The sequence below is a fragment of the Centruroides vittatus genome, unplaced genomic scaffold (genome assembly GCF_030686945.1).
Source record: "Centruroides vittatus isolate TY-2023 unplaced genomic scaffold, ASM3068694v2 contig_391, whole genome shotgun sequence".
In the NCBI taxonomy this organism is placed as follows: domain Eukaryota; kingdom Metazoa; phylum Arthropoda; class Arachnida; order Scorpiones; family Buthidae; genus Centruroides; species Centruroides vittatus.
Genome location: NW_027122207.1, coordinates 158,668 through 185,774, shown reverse-complemented (window position 1 = coordinate 185,774; position 27,107 = coordinate 158,668). Strand labels below are relative to the sequence as shown.

The 27,107-nt window shown below is 26.4% G+C and overlaps 1 protein-coding gene across 1 annotated transcript in view; it reads right to left on the bottom strand.

Moving 5' to 3' along the window:
• The window catches only part of LOC136975872 (guanine nucleotide exchange factor subunit RIC1-like), a 97,095-nt gene that overhangs the window by 39,179 nt on the left and 30,809 nt on the right, over positions 1-27,107 (bottom strand). The window contains exons 5-15 of the mRNA XM_067271017.1: positions 25,035-25,177; positions 24,685-24,818; positions 22,620-22,711; positions 16,505-16,593; positions 14,636-14,780; positions 14,517-14,562; positions 11,285-11,431; positions 10,151-10,378; positions 4,587-4,625; positions 4,319-4,429; positions 4,010-4,099 (exon numbers count right to left, since the gene is read on the bottom strand). Of these exons, the coding sequence (XP_067127118.1) occupies positions 4,010-4,099; positions 4,319-4,429; positions 4,587-4,625; positions 10,151-10,378; positions 11,285-11,431; positions 14,517-14,562; positions 14,636-14,780; positions 16,505-16,593; positions 22,620-22,711; positions 24,685-24,818; positions 25,035-25,177 (1,264 nt within the window). The remainder of the gene's footprint in view (positions 1-4,009; positions 4,100-4,318; positions 4,430-4,586; positions 4,626-10,150; positions 10,379-11,284; positions 11,432-14,516; positions 14,563-14,635; positions 14,781-16,504; positions 16,594-22,619; positions 22,712-24,684; positions 24,819-25,034; positions 25,178-27,107) is intronic.

Genomic DNA, 27,107 nt, shown 5'->3' with positions numbered 1-27,107 from the left:
CAATTTGTCTAAATATATAAAATTAAAAATTTTGAAATAATTTTAGAAATGAATAAAAATTTTTAGATAGATATAATGATAATGGATAATGCAAACAATTCTTAAATGTAACCTTTGTCTTTGATGTATTATTATGTTATACTGTATTTTTGCAGAATGACCAGCATGTCACATATAAATGAGGGAGACCAACATGCCAGAAATCCCAAGTTACTGGCATGCCAGCTAAATTGACTAAAAAATAAAATTAATCAGATGTAACAAATCTAGTTGTTAAACAAATGTTAAAAAAAATTCTTTGGAGTACAATATAATATTATAATTTGACTGACTTAAAATCAGGAAGAGAGTTTTCATTTACAAGACCATAAAAGAATTAACAACTTATTGACACTACTACTACATAGCCAGTGTGGGCTACATTGACCATTCACTCCAACCTTCAAAATAACACCTTCCTCTCAAATTTCACAAAGTAAATGTTAATGGAGAATAATTTAGGGCCAGTTTCTTAAATTTAATATGTTTATTAAATGTGAATGAAATTACCATAAAATAAACATAAAAAAAAGCACTTTCGGAATTCCACAAGTATTTTTTGTTATTAGAAAAAAAAGCAACGTGAAATTAAATGTATAATTGTAATTTTTGATGTAATGCTAACAGTTTCACAGTTTTAGAAAAAAATGCATTCATTTTTACCTTAATTAACTCTAGTTTTTTTTTTAAATCCCACTAGAGAGGGATTTTAAAAAACTGAAGTGATAAAAAACTAAAAGACTTTTATCACTTAAACTGGCATGCTGGTTTTCACCATATGGAAATATTTGATTTTCTGGTCTCCTTCAACAGACTGGCATGCCAGTAATTCTGTGAAAATATGGTTTAAAGGGTGACGACAAAATTTTTACACTAGCACAAATAAAGAGAAAAATGTTAATGATACAGTCTCTCTCTCTACCTGGATACATTAACTGTAGCATTCTAAAAGTTTTTAAGAGAAACAATGAAAATGTTTAAAAGGAAAAATATTTCATTTAGCAATTTATACTTCTTTTGATCTTTGATATTCTGAAATATCTTCTCTTTATGGATAATTTTTATGTTAAATTTAACTGGTAACAAATTTGGATGAGAGCATTATCCTTCAGCAAAAAGCATGCATCTTTTCTTTGAAGCTGTGGCTTCATCTAACAAATATACATCAATAATTTTTGAAACATCTACAAGATATAAAGCCCTATTGATTTTCTTTTCTTCACATACAAATAAATTTTGGATCACTCCTAGTTTGTTGGAAAAATATGGTCCATTCAACCGATCATGGATTTTTACAAATAACGCTTTCTGAACTTTAATAAAGATTTTAAAATTTACATTGCATGCTCTTCTATTTTATTTCTGAATTATTTTGAAATATCCATAACTCATCTTCAGTAAAAATGTTAATTGAGAAAATTCAGAAAATCTTGACAAATGTGCATGAAATCTTTATACAATGTAACTCTTCTTGGATTCTGCTCATTCAGGAAAAACGTTACAGATTTTCTTTTCTTAAATTTTTATGCAGAATAATCTATTCTGTTATGTTCATTATATTCACTTCATCAGTTAGTATTCTGAGATATATTTAGTAATCTCTTATTACAATTTCACGAACTTGTACAACGGCATCCACAATAAAAGATATAAAGGAATAGTGCTTCTTAAAACATTTTAACTATCTTAATGTTTTATAAATTCCTTATACTATTTAAATACAGAAAAAATAATGCTATTATTACAATAATGAAATTTCAACATTTCATGTTTCAGTTTGCATTTCATCCAAATTTACACAGCCTTTCACTTCTCAACAAGATGTACTTGCAAAACTGTCTGATTCCATTAGTTACATTGAATATTTTGCTGAAAGGCATTACACAAGCTGTTTAAAACAAAAAAACTATCAAAGATTCTTTATAATACAAGAGGGATAATAGAAATCGATTCAGAATCAGCATTTTTCGTTCTATTGTTCTCTAACTCAAAGTTTTTCCTATCCCTTGGAGTTTAGAGTTAGAGAAGTTTTACTGTATTGAAGAACAAAAAATATGCAACCTTTGCTAATTTTATAGAAATCATCTTTTATTTGTCAAAGTTTACAGAATTAGTCATCATCATTTTAGGTTTATTAAGAAGTAATCAAATTTTCTATATTATATACTCTGAATGTTATTTGATGAAATTGTTTAAAAATTCATTTTTAAAAGCATATTATGTTAATTTATAAAGTCTTTGAAAACAAAGTTAAACAAATTGTTCTTTTTATCTTTAGTTTAATTATTCTATTTCCCAAAATAAATAATAAATGATGATGATAAAAATCTATTATCGTTATTTTAAGAAAAGACTATTTATCTCTTTACACCCTTCTTATGTTCATCTAGTCATAATATTACTTTCAGAAAATTCAAAATAATTTTTTCCTGCTCTTTTTTAAAACATAAAGTTTTATTTCTTCCTTGCTTATATTAACTATTATTTAAAATAGATTTAAATTTAAGACAAATTACTAACTTTTAACATAGGCCTAATTTTTATTGCATACACAAAACTAAACCAAGAACAAAATCTGTTTTATTGGAAATTATTTAAATTAAGTAACAGTTTATAAATCAATGTGAGCAAGCTCTAATAATGATGATTTTTCTTACTACTTTAAGAAATTGAAAATTGTGTTAATTATTTATGAAAACAAAACTATTTGCTTTAATTAATAAAAAGTTAGTTTTGAAAGTTTTAATTATGATTAGAATATAATATGTATTGTTTACTTCAGAATATGTAATAATTTAAATTTCACAATAAAATTTGGTTTGTTAATTATTCAATCATTTGAATTTTTTTTTTTTTTTTTTCATTTTCATATGAAAATCCTGTCCTGCTCAATGCTTTAGAAATCTAATTCATAGTTAAACATGCTAGTATAACAGTTAAATATGAATCACACAGTCAATATGTGTTGATGGCAATTTTCACTGTGTATTTTTTCATATAATGCTGTGTCTAAACTTTTTATTACATAACCATTCTGTATGATAAACCAATAGATATTAAATATAATTAGCTTAGTTGGCAAGTTATTAATAGTACATCAATAGAATACATATTTTAAAAAAATCTGATTCCACACTGCTTTCTTTAGAAATACAAAAAATTTCAAAAAAATGCCTTAGTACTTTTGAGCTAAACAGTTCATCTTCAAAGTCAGCATGAAAACTAGATTTGAACACATCCACAAAACATTTAATAAATGCACACACCTGTTTTATATTCACTGAGCTTATTGTTTTATTCCGAACATTTTCAGCCTACTATAATAGGCCATCTTCAGGCTTTACATTTTTGTTCGTTGGCCTATGGCCTATTATAGTAGGCTGAAAACGTTCGAAATAAAACAATAAGCTCAGCGAATATAAAACAGGTGTGTGTATTTATTAAATGATTTAAACAGTGCTGAGAAGGAGATAGTAGATAGACATCCACAAAATTTCATTCGTTTGAATTTAGATTTTTTGTACTGCTTCTGAAGATCAGGTATTTTTGAATTTTTCTGTACTCCTAAAGAAAGAAGTGTGGAATTGTTTATTTACAAATTCATAGAAGTATTACATGAGTTAATAGATTATTCTTTTGATTTTTTTATACGATTATTTTCTAATAATTCAATTTTAATTAATGCAATAAAACAAATATCTCTTTATTTTTGGAAGTTTACACTGAATAAATTATCATATAAAACTTTAAATAATAAATAATGATTAAAGACAAAAATTCAGATAAATGGAAAAGAAAAAAAAAATATTATTTATAGTAGACACAATACACAGCATAAACTTTCAGAAACTCTATTCTATTTGGAGTGATTAATTAAATTAAAAACTTTCTTAAATATAAAGAGTTTGTGCATAACAAATTAGATTTATTAAGCTTTATATTTCTTTAAAATAAGAATAATGAATAATACCTCATCTCTCATATCTCTCAAATTATAACATCCAAGTATAAGATAATCTTCCCACCAGAGTAAACCTCCCATCACAACAAAATCCTGTTCCTTAAAAATGTTATGAAATATAATATATTAATAATAAAATAAATTTTGTATATTTCTATTCTAATTATTAAATTTTAATTAAAGCTTTTGAATAAAAGCTATTTGAATAAATAAGTTAAATAAGTTTTTTTTTTATAAAGCTTTAATTTTATTTATTTTTGATAAAAAGTCTACTTGAATAGTTCATTTTCAATACTAAAAAGTATAAATAATACTAACTTGTGTTTCATTTCCAAACAGTTTCCACCTTCTATATATAAGAGAATAATGAGCTAACCCACTTCTACCTGCAACAGCAACATGCTGACCAGATGGATCAATGCATGCATGCTAAAATATTGCAATGTTAATAATTAGGAAAATTAATAATGATAATTATATGTATACAAACAAGTTAATTTCTAATACTTTTAATAAACATTTATATAAATTATCAAATTTTTTTTAAAGCAAAAATTGTTAATTATTAAAAATATATAGAACTTACTCTTATGGGCCAGTTATTTCCCAGATATGAATAAGGAATCTAAAAATATCAATGTTGGAAATTTAATTATGCCTGGCTAAAAATTTATACTTATAAATTAGGAAGAAATATAATAAATTGGATTTATAGTAAAATTAATAATTATTATTAGGTACATTTAACCAATGAAAGAAATACATCAATACATATACAACAATGACCAAAGGAATTTCATATTAAAAACTAAAGTTAATCTTATAAAAATAAATGTTACTAGGACATTGCATGGCTGTCATAACATAATCCAATAACAAAGCAATCACCAACAATTACTGTGTTCTCGTATTTTGTTCAATTTTCACATCTATTTTCCTTTAAGTGCACAAAATGCTGTTTTTATTTTTGTCCGCTAGGCATAAATTCCATTAGGAGTGCTCAGTTGCATCAGAGAGCATGGACATTGTCACTTTAATATATCTTTGTATATTGAAAAATAGTCATGAACTCTTCAATATAGGCTTCTAATCTGTATTATCAATTAATTTGCAATAAATAACTATGAACCTCATTGGCTTTTCCATTATAGTTAGATTCATCACACACCTTTGTGATTTTTTTATTCAATCAATGCAAAATTTCCTACAATGCATTTCAACCTGTTCAAAAAGCCCCTCCTCAGCTGGGTAACTTACATATACATTTGACATTATGATGTTATAAATAAAAACCTATAAAAGAATCTGATAAAGTAAAAAATCAATATTCATAAAAACCGACAATTACCATACATTTTTACCATGTTATTGTTGAATATGGCAAAAATGTATGATAATTGTCGGTTTTTATGAATATTGTATTTTTACTTTATCAGATTCTTTTATAGATGTTTATAACACTATAATGTCAAATGTACAGGGTAAACCAAAAGTAAGCAGACAGTAGGTGAAATAGGGTTTGTGTTAGGGTTATACTATAACAATTGTGTATATTTAACTTGGTTATGGTTAAAAAATTACATCAGAGATGCATTTCAAGAAATTAATACATGAAGGTACTTGTGCAAAAATGCTCGTGGAAGCATGAAATGGTTAAATGTAGATTTCAAAGCTGTTTAAATTGTGATGGGCAGTAGTTTGAGCACCACATTGATAAAATTGTATTGTATTGTATTAGTAAATATAATTGTATATGTAATTTCAATAAATCAGGGATGCACAACCTACAACCCCCTTTCAATGTTTATGCAGCCCACAGAAGGTACAGGCCAAATCCCTTCTTTCAAGTGTGTCTATGAATTATTTGCTCTGTTGCAATATGGGTCCTGTTACCTTAATACAGTGAAACAAACCCTTCCTATGTTAAGTCTATGGAGAACTTTTTCCACTTCATTGGATGATAAAATTATTGCTTACATTTCTTTTAAGCTCAGATTGGCACTTTTAGGCTTGAAAGACTTGGCTTTACCCAATAAAAGTAACCAAGAATCTGACGCCTGGAAAAATTGCTGCCAAAACCATGCCCACTCGAGCTCTTTCATTGAAGTGTGCTTGTAAACAAATGAACTAAAGTAGCTATATTTTCTGTTTTTTAGCTCTAATTTTTATGTTGATAGACTATTTAATAAAGCCATTAATGTTTTATCTGAAACATTTAGCCATAAAATTTTTCTTGAGGAAACTCACTTCACTATGTAATAACATAAAAATGAATGACATAAATATAACATGAATGACATAAAAATGAATAACATAAAAATAAGTGAAAATAGAGCTAAAAACCATGAAAATAATGATTTTTTGCATTTGTTTACATTCTAGATTCTTATTGGTATAGTCGCAGAGGGTGTGGTACTTCCTGAGAAATTTGAAACAATCTTTTCTGAAAAGAAACTTATTCGCCAACCTAATGTCATTCAAACTAGAAAAAACCAACCAGAGTTCAGAAAGCAATGTACAAATGCTATAACAACCAATTATTTACAACAATGTCTCTTCATAAACTAAAAATAGAAAAAATTTTTTTGGGCAGACATTTTTAATTATTACATTGAACCAAGAAAATTTAATTTTATGACTCTATTCCAACTATTAAAGGAAGCTGATTGCACTAAACAGTTTTGGATTTAATAATTATTCCAAACCATGTCAAGCTATAAACTTTCCGTGATTGTCAACACTGCCCACGACTAAAGTAATTAGACCTTGTGTCAACAAAGAAGGTTGTAAAATGGTCCGGCTCCCCTGGTCAGTAAACTTAATCCTAACTTGGCTCTTCTTCAGAAAAGGTTGTGTATCCCTGAATAAATGTTGTCAATTTACTGTCCACTTACTTTTGGTTCATATAATAGTTACCTGGCTGAGGAAGGTGTTTCAAACAAGCCAAAATGCATTCTGGGAAATTTTGCAACAATTGAATAAAAAAATAAAAAAAGTGGTGATGAATCTGTAATTCTAATGGAAAAGCCAATGAGGTTTGTAGTTATTCATGGACTCCTATTTTTACCTTGCTGGTTCTGTTATATATAATAGTGGAAAAGTATGGCAATCAGTCATAAAATGATCCACCTCAAGATTTTTATATTTTTCGATTCAGGGGACCTTGAAATGTTGAGAAACACAAAAACATTCAGTGATTTTTTTCCTATGTATGTGTACTTGTGTGTGTTTGGTACCGTTTTGTTCATCCTCTTTGAAGCTTAATAACTCCTGTGCTTTTTATCTAAAATTTCTGAAATTTTGTAGGGAGGTTTGTGTATTAGAGAGATTGATGCTATTAAATTTTGGTCATTTAAAGTTGATGGGGTGGGAAAATAAAAAGTCATGTGTTATATCTCAAGTACAGTAGGATTTAAGGATGATTTTACCCATTATTTGCATTTACAATTTTTTATGAAACCCATTCCTACCCTGAAAATTAAGCTTTTTGCCATTTTATAATAATTAAAAATATAAATTTTTTTAAAAAATGAAATATCATAACAGATGGCTCCACTAAAATTTTAAATGTCAGGAAAGTTAATTAACTTGTTGCTGAAGTTTTCACATTTAGATGGACCTTACACTTCTACTACCTTACATACTCCTCTCATCTCAATTAATGGAAAATGGAAAAGTTTTATCAAAATTAGCCTATTAAATTTTGAAGATGTGCTTGCAACTGTGAAATGTTGCATGACAAAGTTGTACAATTCATGAGATTTAGCTTTGTCGTGTGTGATTGTGAAACAACCCTATATCTCAAAAATAAAGTCATAGATCCCAATTTTTTATTACATTTCTGGATTCCTCATCACAATTAATGGAAAATGGCAAAGTTTAATCAAAATCGATTGAACAGATTTTAAGAATGAACACAATTAAGAAGCCACATAGAAGCTTCACTAACATTCCACTTCAATTAAACCAACAAATTCTTTAATTTTTCAGTTTTTAAAATATTTTCAATTCCTAAAGATATCTGATTTTTAATATTTCTTCAAATATAGTTCAGTTTTCTTCCAATCTATTTAAAATTAATTGTTTTAAATATAAATTTATGTAGAAATAAAAAAAAAATTGAATATATGATAATGCATTACAAAATTATATCACTAAAATGATTACATAGTCTCAAAATCTACATTGCAAAATCTAAATTGTTTCAATCATATCATATCTAAATCTTATTTTATGAAATTTTAAAAAAATGTTTTAATGTCTAAAATGTTTAAAAAATATTTTAATTTTCATTTTGTTCTGGAATACATTACTGATTCTAAAATAAAAATTATCACTCAGAATTATAATTTAAATCCTTAAGTTATATTAAATCTTTAAAATTAAGTAGCAATCTTAATAGACTTTATAAAAAAAATTAGCCTCCAGTATAAAATAAATATTAATTTTAACAGATTTTATTGAAAAAATATATTTTACTTTAAAATAAAGTTTCATGCTTCTAAAGTTATCATTATACAATAATTTGTTTTAATCAAGTCACTATTATTTATATTATTATAAATGATCTACAATAATAAGCCACAACAGATCACCTTCTTCACTTTTTCCCCACAAATTTTTTTTATTTCAAAACAAATGTTTTCAGCCTTCTTTAGCGGCCTGAGGCAGGTTATCAAATGGAAAAACAAGTTATAATTTAGAATGCTTATTTTTTTTAATCTTCTAATGTTTTTCATTTTTCCATTCAATAACTTGAGGCAGGTCACTAAAGGACAAAAACATTTGTTTTAAAATAAAAAATTTGCTGGAAAAAGTGAAGAAATTGATCTGTCGTGACTTTTTAGGAGGAATCTGCATTTTTCTAGAATAAGAAACCTATAAATGTATAAAAACTTTTATACATTTGTACATTTATTTTTGTATAAACAAGAAAAAAAAAAATTCCTAAAACAATTATCCAGAGAAAATAATTTAATTGAATACACTATCAATGAAGTGAAGACAGTAAAACCTGTGTAGACCAGAATCTCACAAAATGATTTTTCCATTTTGAACAGGTATGTTTTTTTTATCTTTAAACTTTATCAGATAAAATCACACAGTTATCTTCATTTTTACAATAAAATCACTTTTGTTACAAACATAAAAAACAATTTATTAATTTATACATTTTATATTCCATTTACTCAAATGAATCCAAAGTGATTCCAAATAAAGTTGAAAGTATTTGAAAGTTAAGAATTATTTGATTCTAAAAAGTTCATGTTGTTCCTGAGAACTTCATCTAAGTTTTCAAATACTTGGATTTGAATATTTGAATATCTAGATTGAGTTCTCAAATGTGTTCCTTATGAGCTCACACAATGTTTTGTGTGAGCTCATAAGGAACACATTTGAGAAAACTGATTTGAAAACCAAGAACTAGTGTTACTGCTGGATGGTAAAAGCAGTAAAGCATCAGTATACTACTCTGGGAAATAGGGATTGAATCCAGGTGAGCAACTATCCAGAAATTTTTCATAGGTGATCTGTCCTAGATATGTCAACCTCATCCCTCGACACCCAGTCATTTCCATTGTGGGTACAGAAAAAAGACCCTCTTAGTGTCCACGTGAAAGAAAGGGTCAATAAAAAAGAAAAACCCCTCTTGGTTAATTCCAGTAAAGACTAAAATTAACAGATAGCTTTAATCTGTATATCCTTCATCATATTATCTTCATTTTTCTGAAAAGATTTAAACACATTCTTGGAATACAGTTTTTACTGTTCTATTGTGACAATTATACCTGGAGATGATTTTGTCTACAAATGGAATTTTAATTTTCTTCTTTATTCAGGTTGAATTATATTCTTCATAATCAAAAATTTTTCCATTTTCCTGGTGAACAGGTTTAAAGCTTATAGTAAAATTTAACTAGAAAATTGCTCTGTTAGAAATTTTTCCATTCATGCAGGTTTCTGTTTTGGACAGATTTTACTGTACTGATTTAGTATATATATATTTTTTACACATTGTATATGTAGACTTAATTATCAAAGTATTAAATGTAATAAAATAAGTTGAATTATTCTAAAAGTACATTTTTATAAAATACTAATACACTTATAAAATGTACAAGAACAATTTATCCTTATCCAAAAACTTACTGGCACTATTATCCATTGTTTGTTTCCTATAGTCATCTGAGTGTTATTCCATATATTTTCTGACCTTCCCTCTTGATATCCATTTTCAATATCAATAAATTCATTAAACTTGGAATGATAATCAACAAATGAATGGTAGGGAGGGGAATGAAGCTGATGTACAATGTCAGCTCCAGCACTAATAAACAATCTATCTTCAGCTTGTAAAAAAACATGTTCTTTTCCAGTCTGAAAAATATTTTTTTAATACTAAATAATTGATTGTTACAGAGCCTTCAATAAATATTATTACCATATTAGTCTATTTTAGGGGCATCTTTCTAAAATTAAAAAAATATAAGACTGTTATAAGAATTCTACAAAAGCATATGAAATAAAAAGTATTATATGAAAAAAATGGAATAATTAATCTGAATTAAGTGAATATAAGAATTGATTATTTTATTTATTTGAAAGGTTAAGTAATAAAATTATTTTTCTAAATTGCAAAATTCTTTACACCATATTGTAAAAATAGAAATCCACACTGTTTTTTTTGGGGGGTAGCCAAATGTTTTACTTCATGTAAAAATGACAAAATTATATTTTTAATGAACTTTATTTTACAGCAATAGAAAATATTGATATATACTAAGTTAATGATTTGAACTGTATCGTCCAACACTTTTTATTTTATATAAAATATTCTCTATAAAATATTGTATTTGCTTTTGATTTACTAAGCCTAATTTTTTTTTTTTTTTTTTGTAACTTCAATATCACACAGGGATACAATAATTGGATATGTAGATTATTATTGTATTTGGAATTGCATTTCAGGTTCTATTAATAGAACCCAAAATGCATTTCTGAATACAATATTAAAGGCTACATATTCAATTAATGTATCTCTGTGTGATTGATGTTACTAAAAAATAAGACAAAATTTAGGCTTATAAAATCAAAAGAAACTAGTAATGAAAACAATCAACCAAAAGTATTGTATTTTCATTCAAACTGAGTCTAATTTTCTAAATTTTCTTGTTTTATAATTATAATAACTTAATTAAAAATTATTTAATATAAATATGAAACTTTATGCAATAAATATATATTAAAATAAATAATCAAATCAATAATTATTAAAATATATACCATTCCAGCATTAACAGTTAAAGCACTCTTGGCAAATTGCATAATTGCAACTTTTGTATTCTGTTCATTATTTAATACAGAACTATTATTGGAATCATTGCTTTGTCTTGTTAGCATCCATAGATGATAGCCTTCAGCTCCCCATTCCTATAAAGTTAATAATACAAAGTAAAATTTTATAGCAAATAATAATTTTTATTTTGATATCTATAAGTCAATATCAAATCTGTATGTTTACAATATCTCAATGACAATAATAAATTATCAAAAAATGTTGATTTTCAATATTTTATTCCAGTGACATGTAATGATATTAAAATAATATTTTAATGATATCAATTGTATAAATGAAAAAATAGCATAAGAATTTTTCTTTATAGCTGTATTTAGTTAATACATTATTTGTTTTTATTTCATTATCCAAAGTTTTACAGTTTAAATCTCATCATCTATTGCAATGCTTCTTGTTTATTAGTTAATTTGCACAATCTTATCGGATTTTCATTCCATATAGATATTAATTACAAACAATGGTTTTAATAAATTAATATTTATCACTAATATTATCATTGTGAGTACAATATTGTAAAATTTTATAAATTTCAAAAGCTTTAGGTAAATTCATAATATATAAATAATAATGATAAAATTGACAAAAGACACTTTTAGCAGTGAAGGTATAATCATAACAATAAAAAAAAAATGAACGACATAAAAAAGATGTGATCTGGCCAAAACTTATAGAGGAGAAACCAAAAGAAAATTAAGCACAAGAATAAAAGAGCACATATGTGCAATAAGGGGTAATTATGCAAATTCTGCAGTTGCAGAACACTGCAATAGTTATGGGTGCCAAATCGACAAAAATACTATAAAAATTAAGAAAAAAGAATCAAATAATTACAAACGTCGATTATACGAACATTTAAATATAAAGAAAGAAAGAAATAGAATAAACAATAATTTGGGTCGTATAATCCACCAATCCTGGAGCACCATACCTGATGATGTTTATAAAAAAGCATAGTTAATAGGCTCCTTATCATAACGCTGTTGAATGGTGGCAAACAAAACCTTGATGTAAGTTTTTAATGAAATTTTTACATGATGTTAGATTTTAATAATTTACAGTCTTTATTTACTTTATTTATTTAATTTTAATTATACAGTGAAGTGTTTAATTGTAAAACAAGAAATATTATCCAGTTATACACAGGATTGGAATATGTATTTACAGTAAGTTTTAAAATTGTATTTGATTGATAAGAAATTTTAAGTTATACAGTAACTTATTTGTTTTGTTATTGTTACTTTTTAGTGTTCGGTAGTAATACTGCTGATGAGGAGCATGCTAGCCCAAAACACGTATAATATGTGTACAGAAATTATTACTACAGGTGATATAATAAAGAAATTTTGTTCTTTCCTGAACTAACTCTCATTATTGTGCCAATCTTTAAACACCAGTATAAAGTCCTATTAATAAGTAAAGTCCAAGTAGACAATTAACAATAATATGACATAAAAAAGAATTTATAAATTATATAGAAAAAACTAAACTACTGAAAACTATAAAAACCTTATGCCACAAATAGTGATACAGGATAGAGAGCAGCCTTGAACACAAATCATTTTAAACTGATTATAGAATGAATACATGTAAACTATATTTTTTCATCTTCAAGAAAATTTTCCTGTTATTCTCTACAGGGTGTATCAGTACAGTGGTTACAAACTTTCAGGAGAGACAGAGTACACCTATACAATGGGAAATCACATAGCAATGCATGGTTGGAAATGCTTTCCTGACACAAAACACAAGAAAGGAAGGACACAAACAGGGTAAGAAAACATGTTTATTATTCTTAGTACAGCAAAAATGCTGGACGTCTTTGGCTGGTGTATGTGATAGATGTCGCTACACCAGCCAAAGACGTCCCAGCATTTTTGCTGTACTAAGAATAATAAACATGTTTTCTCACCCTGTTCATGTTTTGTGTCGTCACTACTGCACCAGGAAAACGTTTCCAACCATGCATTGCTATGTGATTTTCCATCATCTAGGTGTACTCTATCTCTCCTGAAAGTTTGTAACCACTGTACTGATACACCCTGTATATACAGCCATACTAGTGAAAATAAATCATAATGTTGATTTTGTGCTAGAAGTCACATCATATACATAAATAATAATAACAAAGATTAAAAATATATATAAGTTTTGGCTTTGTTAGAATTTACTAACATGTCAAAAGAGTATATTAGCATTTTTTCATTTTTTACCTTTTGCATCCATTTTTGGGCACACTCAAATTGGTTACTCATGTAAAATGCTTCAATATTTTCTCAATTCTTCAATTTTCGATAAAATAAAATATGGAATAACAAAAAGTAAGTTTTCACGATTTCTGCTTTTTTTTTAACTTTAAATTATCCACTTTGTTCAAAATTTATTTTTTTCCAAAGAAAAGCTTGTTAAGCTTTTATGATTTATTTTTGTGCAAGAGATATAGTAAGATAGTAAGCACTGTGAATGACATTTAAGTTATATACAGTACTTATCACCAAATGATTTTTAAAAGTAGCACAACATTAAAAAGAGAAATAAAAACAAGTCATCATAAGTTGCCAAAATGCATACAATATCTGTGCCAAAGTGATAAAATAAGTTAAAACAGTAACCCAATTGCAACTTTTTGTTCAATCCTAGTCATAGTCATAAAATCAATCAGTTATGGATCTCTCTTCTGCAAGTAAAGAGATTCATGCTTTTAAAAGAACAAAGACTGAAATTCATCTTTTATCTATTCGATATCTAAGCAAATATTTCCAGTCAAAGTAGTCCTTATCTTATACTGGTATACTTTTAAACAATGCAAATATAAGAGCTGAAAGACTTCCTTCACTAAAATATCCAATTCACATTCACAATAATTGAGAAAATATGAAAAAAATAAGTTTTAGATCATGTTAAGAAAAAGTTTTCCTATGGTCCTCCACACAAGGAAATTCTTTCTCAGAAAAATCATCAGTTCATTTTAAACAGAATTTCATGTTAAATGTATCTAGTATGAAAATATTAATAAAAAGTATTTTAATCCATATTGAATTTAATGAGGAATTGGGAAACAATTTGTAGTAACAATAATTCTTGGTAACCATGTTCACATTAACAAGTTTTGACTGTGTACATTTTTAATAATAACTGATCAATTTAAGTATAATAACTTACCAGAGAACTGATTCTGAAAGGATTATTCTTTAGACTTTCTACAGAGCTAAAATGGAAAAATGTTTAAATTTTTAATCACAAAGATATATTTTCAAGAGATTTTAGTATAATAATTTTACCCATATTCCCATCCCAAAGTGCACATTAGTAAAGATCCAAACACACTCCAAACTGCTAAACCACCTTTTTCCCATGCCATAGCTAATGCCATCCCATCAGGACTCCATTTAAGGTAAGTAACTGCACCTGCTGCTGTAGTAGAATCTAAAATATTCAATTCAATTAAAATTGTTTATATATAATACTTTTATACACTTATTAGTTCTGATTTTATTTAAATATAAAAATACTAATGAATTTAATGAATGAATGAATTAATGATATTTATCAAATTCAAATAAGTAAGATGATTATAAATACAATAAAAATTTATTGACAATATGGAAAAATATACAGAAAAGTAATTTTAACATAAACTCATTCCAAAATATTTATTTAATCATACTTAAATATTTATTCTTTCATATTATTCAATTAAGTTATAAATAACTATCAGAACAATTTGTGTTAATAATTAACCTGTAAATTTTGAAATGAATAATTTATTCAAACAGAATAATCTTAATTTTTTAAATTTATTATTTATTTTAGTTAGAAATTTTAATTAATATTATATTATACAAAACATTAGATATATTTTCATTTTTAAATAAGGTTTTAGGTTTGAAAAATTACAATATATTTTTATCTGTAACCTGTACAAATTTGATCATTCAATTCTAGAAATTACAAAGAGAATTTAATTATGAAATCAACTTATAAAATCTATTTGTGAAAGACAAAAAAAGGACATTTACTTTTCTATGATTTGCCACAAACGTTTCTAATTTGACTATTTTTGAACTTATTATGATATGAAGTATTATAAACATCTAGGAAAAAAATGTCTTCAAAATCTATACTATTTCAATATTCATAAATTATAAATGTTGCTACCAAATCTACTAAAAAGAGACTTTTAAATTTTTAAATCTTCTTCCAAAAAAACAGATTTTTGCCAAAACTTTCAAAGCATCTCATATCATTATAATGAATGTATTTAAAAATTTGCAATTTACTCATAACTGTCCATTTCTTTATTATGCTCCACTGGTTATTTTTGATTTTATAATATCTTATAATTTTAATTATTATCCCCTCTGTATGTATATTTTTATGATTCCACACTTCAGAGAATTTCCTAATATTTATGTATTGAATAGAAACTTGTACATAACAATTAAAAGTAGTATAATAATAATTTTTGCCCAATAAAATATAAGTTATTTCAATAAACTGTGTACAAACAATATCCTTTTATCAACTGCATTACAATTTTACGATACCAATCCATGCAATATGGTATATTATTATTTATGAAAATTAATATAAAACTGAAAGTTATTAATTGAATGTTGCTATAAATTCTCAATGACTGTTGTATTATATATCAGATATGTAATCAAGTATAAAAGTCATTCTTAAAATATATTGATTATTCTTCTATGACTATATATGAAATAAAATATTTTGTGGCATCAATACATGCCAAGGATTAATGCATTTATAGTTTCTGAAAAATCTGTGATGAAAAACAACAATTTCCTAAAATTTTAATGAAAATTTTATTTGACTTTGTGGGAGTATGTCTAATTAAACTGAAAAATTAACTTTTAGTAGATTGAATATCCTTAAATTTTTTCATGTTATCAAATACAATTTCAGAATTCTTATTTAATTTTATATCTTGAAAGACTTTTCCTAAATTAAAAATTTTTATTTCATCTTGTGCTTTGATAATTAGGTTTGGGTTCAAAAAAGTTTAATTTAGAAAATATCATTTGAATTTTATAACAAACAACATTAAAACATTTTACATAAAGTATATTCTAAATCAACATAATTTTAAAATATAAAATTCAATTTCTTCTATAATTTAATCAAATTACCTGGAAAATCTTTTGGAGATAAAACAAGTTTATGAGTTAAAACTAATGCACCCGTTAAATCATCAAAGCAATAAACAGCACCATCTGCACTATAAACAAAACAAAAATATTGTTTCTATTATAAAGATTATAAAACTGTTAATCTATTTTTCAGATTATTATAACTAAATTTCATAACTTTACTAATTTATTATATAAATGACATTATAAAATAATTCTTTCAATTAAACCTTGAATATTTTTAAGCCGTTAAAAACATTATAAAATCAATTTTTAAGTTTAAAATTTGTAATAAAAAGTCTTATGATATAATACTGTATTTAGATACATGCATTCTTAACTTTAAAATAAATATCTTCATTATACCTGTAACTATGTTTAAAAGATTTTTTTAACTTGACAACTAAAAATTTTATGTTAATTTATGAAAAAGTCCAATCCATTATTAATTATTATCATTTAAATCATTACTGCTTCTTTCTTAGACAGGGTGGAGCAAAATAAATCATACAATTTTCTTTGTTATGAATCTCAAAATGAATTTTTTATTTGAAGCATAAAATTTTTTCATATTACATGTGGAAGATGGCAGGTTAGTGCTTGAGGAAACATGCCTTACAACAATACATCCAATTCTATAGTAAGTTTTTTTAAGTTTTGATCTCACCAAAAAGATTATAGATACTTAATCAACTTAGTAATCATTGCTGCAGCCTGTTACTTTATTGTGCTTTCTTAACTAATCTGCTTATTTTAAGTTTATTAGCAGATACACTGTTAAGCCTAACAGGATACTCAACAGATCATCTAAATTGCTTTCCACTCAAAGAGGTCTTCGTTCTCAGTCAGGATAACTGAAAAAACATTTTTAGAGACATTAGCATGTGTACAAAATTGATCCAACTACAAATAAAAGACTGATAAATCAAACTGAAACATTACAAGTTAGACATACTATTCACCAAACTCAGAGAAGACTATTCCCACCTTTTAGAAAAGTATGAAACACAAGAAAAACTCATCCAACTCTAATAAAAAGGTATGTCTTACCAAACTAGACTCCAAACATATGTGATTGTCTCAATAGCAAGGAAAACTTCCCCTAGAACTGAAGTTTATCTCTTAAGACACTAACTGTGATCTTAAAACTGACTTCAGATGACACAAAAATGCTCTAAAGAGATAAAGAAACTATTGATAAAATCCTTCAACAGTAAAGAAACAACAGTATTTGTTGAAAAGTATGTTATTTTAAATAATGGAAACATTAAATTAGAAGTTCTTGATGCCAGAAATGTTCAGAAAGTGTCAGAACTAATTATATAAATATAAACCTACCCTACAAGGTGGCTTCTCCTTTCTCAGACTTCATAATAATGATGAAAGCCATTAAATACATTTTGTCTCAGAATGATAAAATTAAATCTGCAATTAGTAGTGGAGGTATTCTTGAGGTTCTTGTGAAAAATAAACTGGTTAAATATGCAGGAATATTTGTGATCTAGATTCAAAAATATGAGAATTTTGATTCAAGCGATTTTGCCTTTTAGCCTATGTTATTCTATATGGTTTCATCATGGGGACATGTCCTTTGAAAGAAGTACATTGCTGCAAGATTCTTAAGCTAAACAAAGAATCTTTGCTCAAAAATTACTAGAGATTATAGAACAGTTTCTACAGATACCCCACTTGTACTGTTAAAACTTGCTCTGTGGCCTCTAGTAGAAAACCAAGAAACACTAAAGTTCTATTTATGAACCTCTTATGTAAAGAAATTAAATTCAAACTTACTATTAGCCAGTTTACCACATATGCTGCCTAGAGATGATGGAATTGCTACCAAGGAGTTCCCTACATATAAATGGAAAAATCTGCAAATCACTCTTGAATGTTCATCTGCAAAACTGCAAACATTATTATCTATATAGATGGCTAAAAAAAAAAAAAAAAAGACAACATGGTGGGATCTAGTATATGTATTTACAATAATAAAAACTTCACATTTTTGCATGTTATTCAATACAAATACCCATGCTATACAACTGTTTTTTCAAGCAAACCTCAATGCCATCTACAAGGTAATCCTATAAACCTCCAAACTACAATACTGAGCAAACTAGATATTTTTATAAACTTCATATTAGCTTTAATGAAAATGAAAAATAGGAATACACAAAATAACAAAATCAAAATCATACAACAACGTCTGGACTTTGCCTCTATTTTTATTCATTCCTGGTCACACAAGAGCTGGAAATTAATTAATAGATCAAATCAGCTACTTCTAACAATAACCTGAATATTAAAATATACCATACTCTAGACACTACCTAAACTCATATTTATATCAACAAACTTTGGAGAACTGAAACATTTATTAGAATAATACACATACAGAAAAAATAATAAGATTTATTCCCTTCAGTAGATTAAGCATTGTCTCAACCCAACATTACAATTCAAATATTCATAGGTCATGGAAACTTTCATAGCTATCTGGCAAAATATCAATATAATCCCACTGATACTTATACAGTTTTTTGCACATGTAAATCAGAGACAGGAGCAAATACATCTAATCTACTGTTGTCCAATCTATGCAACAGAAAGATTACTGTTTTGGCTGGAACTGCATACCATAAATGTAAATTAGCCTTGCATCTTACAGACCCAAATACATTCCTTATTTTCCTGTCTTTTATGAAAAAGCTTCTTATAACAGTACTTAATTAGCCTTTCATGCTATAATTAAGTGTTATTCTTTTTTGTTGATATATTTCTCAACTGGTCATCATATTACACTCAATGTGTGTTGCATGTAATGACAGTAATAAGAATAATAGTAAATATTACATGTGGAATATGGCATCTGACATGTTTACCTTGAGATTGATATGAAGTTGGATCTTTATTTTATAGCATTTTTCTATTACAATTTGCAATGTTTATGGTGTTATATTTTCAATATTAAATTCAATACTGTTCTCTAATATCTCCAATATGTACATTTCTAACAAGTGCGCTTGTTAAAAATTGAAGTTATCATCTTAGAAATATTTCTTTCAGTGTCTTTACATGGATTACAGTATTTTTAAAATTAATGAATGTTATGCAACTATAATTGAAACAATTATGATATAAAAGAATATTTCATGGTGGAAACCTTTTGTGAGAAATGTATAACTTTTAACTAAAACACTGAAATGCTACTTTTTTTGTAACAGACATTGATTACAATATTTGCCTTATTTCCATTCATCTCATGAGGGCAAACAAGTTGAAACATATGAATTTTGAATATGTTTCTAATGCTATTGAATGTCTTTTGGTGTAATGAAAATATAAAAAAGTATTCATTTGGATATTCTTTATAATTTGTTAACTTTGAATCAAATATTAAATATTTAATTTTTTTTTCCTGAGTTGTGTTTTTAAGTAAAATCAGCAATGAAATTTTAAAAATAAATTAATATTAAAATACAAAATATATTTTTTTAGTATTTTCACAGAAAATAAATAAGATTAAAATCTAATTCTAATTACACAAAGACTGGATCAAGGTGTGGTTGACAACCAGAGTTGGGTTCATCTTAGTGTGGGATTGGGAGATTGGGAGATTGGGAGTATAGGGGAGATTGATAAGACAATACATCTATTTGTTTTTCTTAATTTGTAATCAAGAATTTTTAATAAATATAAATATTTAATAGAAGTAATAATGCTGATGTAATTAACTAAATTAATGACATTGTAAGAATTGGACTTATTAGGTCAATTAATGTAAGAAAATATATTATTTCTCTAAATATTGTTTACAAGAGGGGTATTAACATTCATCATTTTTGGAGAAAAGGGAAATCAACGTCCTTTCTCACACGGCTTTATCTGTAATTTGGATGGCCATATGTCTGTTTACCCTCTCTGTACTCGTCACACATCACAAAGAAATCGCAGTCCCCCTGGGATGCTATTGGCTAGAGAGTGCGGTAAGAAGGTTGATTTTCCCTTCTTGCGGGACAGTCACCAAGCAGTCACCAGAGCAGTTCATGAGAAGTCAAACATGCCATAGAAGACGATCGTCTGACATAACAAGTCTTGCTTCATATTTAACTTATGCACTATAAGTTCCCACCAAGATTTTCATTCTCCCATCGAACTTCACTGCTGTCGTCCAGAATATCAACGCTTCATAGCTGACCAGAAGAAGACTACCTACTGACTTACATCGTAAAGTAGTGTGATTTTTAATATACTTATAAACTCTTTCTCTTGAGGATAGGATAGAAATTGTTACTTTCTCATTATAGATTAACTGTATACATTCAGCATAATAATATATCTATCTTTTCAGCCAAGTTTGAGTATGCTAACTTGTATTCGATTTGGAGCAATGTATATAGTATATTTCTTTTATCTATTAAACACTAATTGTTCTGTTTACTCATAGATTCCATTTATTGCTAAGTTCGAACTACATATCCACTATGACTCAGATTTATCCATGTACCCTCCCACTCAAAAGAGTTATCATTTTATTTAATGCGTGGTAGGACATGATTATCTTCCCTACCTGGTGTCAAGAAAAATAACTTACAGGGGTTCCTTACAAACATCTGTATTCTCAATTTAACTCATTAAAACCCATCCTATGCACCGGATGGGTTTTAATGAGCACCTGCAGCGGATCTAACGGATAACCGGATAAGCAGTAGGAAATGAATTTGCCTATCCTTGGTTCCTACAACATCCACAGACCCTTTTCAAGACAAAATGAAACCCAAGGGAGTATATATGTAATCATAAGAAATTCTTTCATCCCTTAAAGATGGAAAGATGAGCAACAAGAACCAACTCAAAAATTATTTCTTAAAATGTTCAAATTATTATACATGATATAAATACTATAATATATATTAACTTTGATAAGTCATTTATATATGTATAAATTTAATCATGTAATAACCAAATGTTATTTAAGATTTTCTTATATATCTTATTAATTAATTGATTTTAAAAATATATGCTAAAAACTGTATAAAAATAAGACTTCAGATCAGAAATTAAAAAAATTATAAATGATTATAAAAAAAAGATTATAAATGAATAAATAATCTCATTAAAAATTATACAGTGTTAAATGAAATGAATCAGTCCCATGACTTAGAAATGACTAAAGATAGGAGAATCAGACGAATTATGTCAAAACAAGGTGCAAGGTGCAAACATGTGCTAACAGCAGTTGCATCCATTATAATGCTCATCTACTTGTCTTTCCTAACTTACACATTTATGTTTACTTTACCCAATAACAGTGAAAGTAATCAAAAATTGCCCCAGAATAAACATTATTCAAATTTTTATGTATTTTCCAATGGCAATATTTTGTTCCCAAATACTATTGGAGTTGATACCACCAGATTATAGGGTCTTATGGGGAGGTTATCTGAAAAACAATCAGCTTCTTTTGAACACATGTAGTGTATGTATGTATATGTATACACACACACTAAAATAATATACAGGTAACCCCCCGTACAACATGGGAATTATGTGGGTTAGGTTCCAAAAATTAAAAAAACATGCTATTATATTTTCATAATTAAGATAAATATCTTTATTAAAATTTTCTTAAGAAGTGATACATATTAATATAAATTAAACAACACCAAAAGCAGAAGCGTCAAGACCTGGCAACATGAAACAAGTTTTGAGAAGGACCACGTGTATTGACAGAAGGGAGGAAAAGAAAATTTACATACTGTACTTAAGTACTAATAGTTCACAAAAATTATGCAGGAAAATCTGATAGTACATATGCACTCAAATGAAAAATGTCAAATGAGGTATCTTTCGCACTTAAAAGCTTTATCACGTTTATTGAACTGTTGTACGAGGATTTCCCTAATTTCAAATTAGACAAGGTTCACTTTTAATAGATTTTATTACATTTCATGTTGTATGAGGGTTTTACCCAATACTCGAACTGTGTTAGAGTGAATCCGTGCTATGGAAGTGCCGTGTTATACGGGGATTACCTGTATGTATATATATATCTTTGTATCTTGTGATACTTGTTGTAATTTGTATGTAATAATTCAAATTTAGTGATATTTACCTTTTTAATCCATAAGCAATGAGTCGATACCTATGATTAAGAGCTGTACAAGTTACAGTAGTTAGTTCTTGAGCCCAAATTCCTACAACTTGCTAAAAATTAAAAAGATTTTACTTAGTTTGTCAATATTATTGATGATTATATAAAAAATTTCAATACAATAATTATAACCATGCTTGAAGTAAATATTATTTTTAATTAACATCAATCTTAACTGCTAAGCAAAGGATCTAAAGAACAAGTTTTTGTTTTTGCTTCCATAGCCATTTTTGAGTTACGCATTTAAATTTTCTATAAAATAATAGCAATTTAAATTTAAATTCATTCATTGTGATGTGTTTACAACAACATTTCAACAACTGAATAAAAATAAATTTTACAAACTGATTTCGTAAAAATTAGAATTATTCTATTATTTTTTTAATAAATAAAAACGAATTTATTGAAAAGAAAACAATATTTGGAATGAATTTTTTAAGAAATTCACAGTAAAAAATTAATTAATTCTTAAGTTAGTTAATCAAAAGTATTTAAATTTTCACATCCTTTTGTAAATTTATTTAAATTATATGCATATTATTACATGATATTCAACATGACCATAACTTAATTTGAATTACATATGTTTTACTGAAATTTTATGGTATTTCTTATATTGTTTGCTTCCAGTTTGTATGATTACTGTCAAGATTTGTCATTTTATCCATTGACAAAACAGCACTATTCTATAAATCATAAATATTTATTTGTATACAAAATTTTGATACTGAGCCAAGTATCTTTTTTTCGAGGAAAATTTTTATAGCTTTTAGTTTTCTACTGAATAGAGTTTTTATTACAGTCATTAGCTTTAATTTTACACAAAAAAATGAAAAAATATTTTTTTCTTTATTGTACAAGTTTTTTAAATTTTCTTTTTCCTTTAATGAAAATTCTATGTTTTAAGTTTACAGAATCAGAATGATTACTAGTTACTTTAAAACTTAATATTTATAGTTAGAACCATAAGAAAAACTCTTTATTAAAAAAAATTATAAAAGAATTGTAAAAAATTACATTTTGATCATTTCAAAACTTAGTATCAGTTTTTCTGGAAATGAGAATGTTAGAAAGAATTAAGTAACAAATTATTCCCTATTAAACATTTTCGAGTAAGACTGATAAAATTTTGATAAGTTATTGGTCATGAAACTTATTCATTTATTTCTTCTAAAACTTAATTTTTAAAAGTAATTTAATGATATTTAAAAACATATCTATAAAACTAAAATGTTCTTATTATTGCTATATATTATATTGTGCAGATACTTTTATTTTATCCATGAAATTTAATACTCAATCTTTCCATACTTAAATATCAAGCAAAAGACACTTTTTGGTTAATGGGACACTGACTATATGTACAGCAAAGGGTAAGATTCAAGCTGTGAATAAAGGATTTCACACCACCCCAGAATTGTTGATCCTTTGCGAGACATTCATCTCCAAAGATCAGTTTTTAACACATATCAATCTACCACCTTTTCTACATGCTTCATTTATGTAGATGTTTCCTCGGTGCTTGCACCTCAGTGTCCAGGTGGGACAAGCCCCCACCCCATAAACTATATAACATCAAGTACTCTATGAACAGTCAAGTGGGCTACTTGAAACTGGCAGTCGCATGAGCTAAATTGTTAAACACAATAGTCTTCTGGTGTCCTGTTAACCAAAAAGAATCAAGCAAATAATCAGTGTAGAAAATCTATTTCAGGTTTGCAATTTTTGTTTTTTGCATTTCACAAATGTGATAATATCTAAAAAAAATTTCTAAGATTATTAATAAATGAAAAATTTTAATATTTTGTAATAATAAAAAGAGAAATAATCAAAAATAATATATAAGATAACTGCAGACATAAGTAAATTAATTTATATATAAATTATTTATACTTATTACTACTAGATAAATATGAAAATTTTATACTTATGTATGTTTATTTTATAATTTAGATTTACAATATAAGATTAATAATAATCTAACATAAGAAAAATAGCATAATTATTATTTTTATTCTACACTTACATTTGGATCAAATTTCAAAGTTGGAGCAGTTATAAATGCTGCTTTACCATTAGAAAGTACTATTGAAAATCCACCTATTAATGGTGAGTATTCAAATGTTTTTATAAATAAACCAGTTTCTTCTAATGGTAATGCTAAAGAAAAAAAAAATTTTAAATTAAGTAAATACTATTAAAAAATATGATTAAGATAATGAAATGTCTATGATGATAGTTACTTTCTAAAAGTTTATATTTCAACACATTACTGTATAAATGAATTTTGAATTGAAAGTTTTTTATAATTACAAAAATCATAAAATTATTTTTCCTTATTGTATAAACAAACATAATTTACAGAAAGTGAATTACCTCTTGAAAGTTGTTGATCAGCACAAAAAGGAATCCTAAGAAGATTTAAACAGTAATCACGATTCAATGTCCCATCCCAATGAACCCTCCAAATATGTCCATTTGTAGTAGAAACCATTAATTCATCGCGTATACACACTAAGCTTTAAGAGAAAATAAAAGTTTTAAAATATCCATATTATGAAAATTATATATTGCAATATTTAACTAATAATGTAATAATTAGTAACAGTTCATAAAGCAGTAGTGAATGAAGCATTAAGAATCAATACTAAGTTTCCTCATACAAACATTTTCATAGCTATATTATGAAATACTACTTATAAAATTTAAAAATTATTTTAGTTTTTAATGACAGATGACAGTAACATTATATGAGTAGTGAGATAACTAACTAGAAATGTAAATACATTAAAATATAATTCTAGCAAACAAAGTCCAAAACTCGTACTAAATTCTACTGAATAAGAGAATTAACATAACAGGAAAATTAACAGATAATGAGGGAAAAAATTACGTATTTAGTTTCATTGATTTAGATACAGTAAACTCATAGATTGCACATATAAAAATTATTATATACTATATATGTAGATTGAAAATTATATCAAAGACAGGAAAACAAATTAATTATAATTTTAATTTCCTTTTATTTCTAGATCATCATCATCATCATATACAGTCAAACCTGTTTTTATGCGGGGGATAGGGACCGCATTAAAAAAAACGCATTAAAAAAAATCTCACGAAACTTCACGAATGGCTGTAAATAATAGTTTTCGCAACACAATTAAAAAAATAATTTTTTTATGCGGTCAACAGGGACCGCATAAAAAAAGTCTCACATAGAAAATAACTCAAAACCGTACGAAATAGAATTTATTGACAACAGATGTCAGCACTTGACTGCATCGTCTGGTCTATCGTCTGTTTTACATATTTTTGTCCAGGTGGTGTTTTGTTGACTTAAAAAGTAAATTATTTCATTTTTCGCATATTCATGCAATAATATTACTATAATAAGTGCATTTATGCTATAATAAGTTTATTTAGCTATAATAAGTCAACGTGAGACATGACGAATCGCACGAGACTAGTCGCCAACTATACCGCACAAATTAAAAATTCGCATTAAAAAAATCGCACAAATAAAAATCGCACATAAAAGGAGCGCATAAAAACAGGTTTGACTGTACTTTTCTTTTATACTTACATCATCTATATATCAAGATAGACATATTCATATATTTAATTTCTAAAAGCAATAATTTTAAAAATTTAAAATAATTAGAATTTCTTGAATATAAGTATGTAATTCACATCTAACTTCAATATATAAAAAGAAAAATCTGAAAATTTGATATTAATTTCTTTTTCTAAGATTATCAGATGATTCTGATTGTTATTTGATAGTTTTTATTTGGATAATTTTTTATTGTAATGCTGAGAATGTCTCTTTTCATCCAGTGGACATTGCAATATAATTTTATAAATAAATAAATAAAAGACTACTTTTTTGAAGTAAAATAATATTGTATTGCTGAACTGACAAAAGACACAGTCATTGGTATTTATTTTGTAATTTCAGTACAATATTCTATTGTAAACAGAATTATAGTATTTTTTATTGGATATTAACTGTTTTCTATAAAAACATTTGTTTTCACTATGATTGATGTTTATATTACAGAAATTTACCCACTCAGCAGTGAGGGACGTATATATACGTCGAGGGCAATCATGTGGCAGTGGTAAGGGACGTATATATCCGCTAAATTCTTTTGGAGGTATCACCAAAAACTAGCCAAAAACTACTGCAAAAAAAAAATTTATATAAAAAATGAATTATGTAACAATAAAAAAAGACTTCTTTACTACACATAACTGTTTACAAAATCTTTTTCCAAAACGGTAATGAGAAAAATCGTGTGAAAAAATACTTTAAAAATTTCCCAGGTATATTCTCCACTATTAAGGGATAGCACCATACCTGACTAACCCACTGCTGAAAGGTTAAACTTAAGAAGTAATCTAATTATCAGATTTAAATAAATATAGCCTATGTCATTTAAA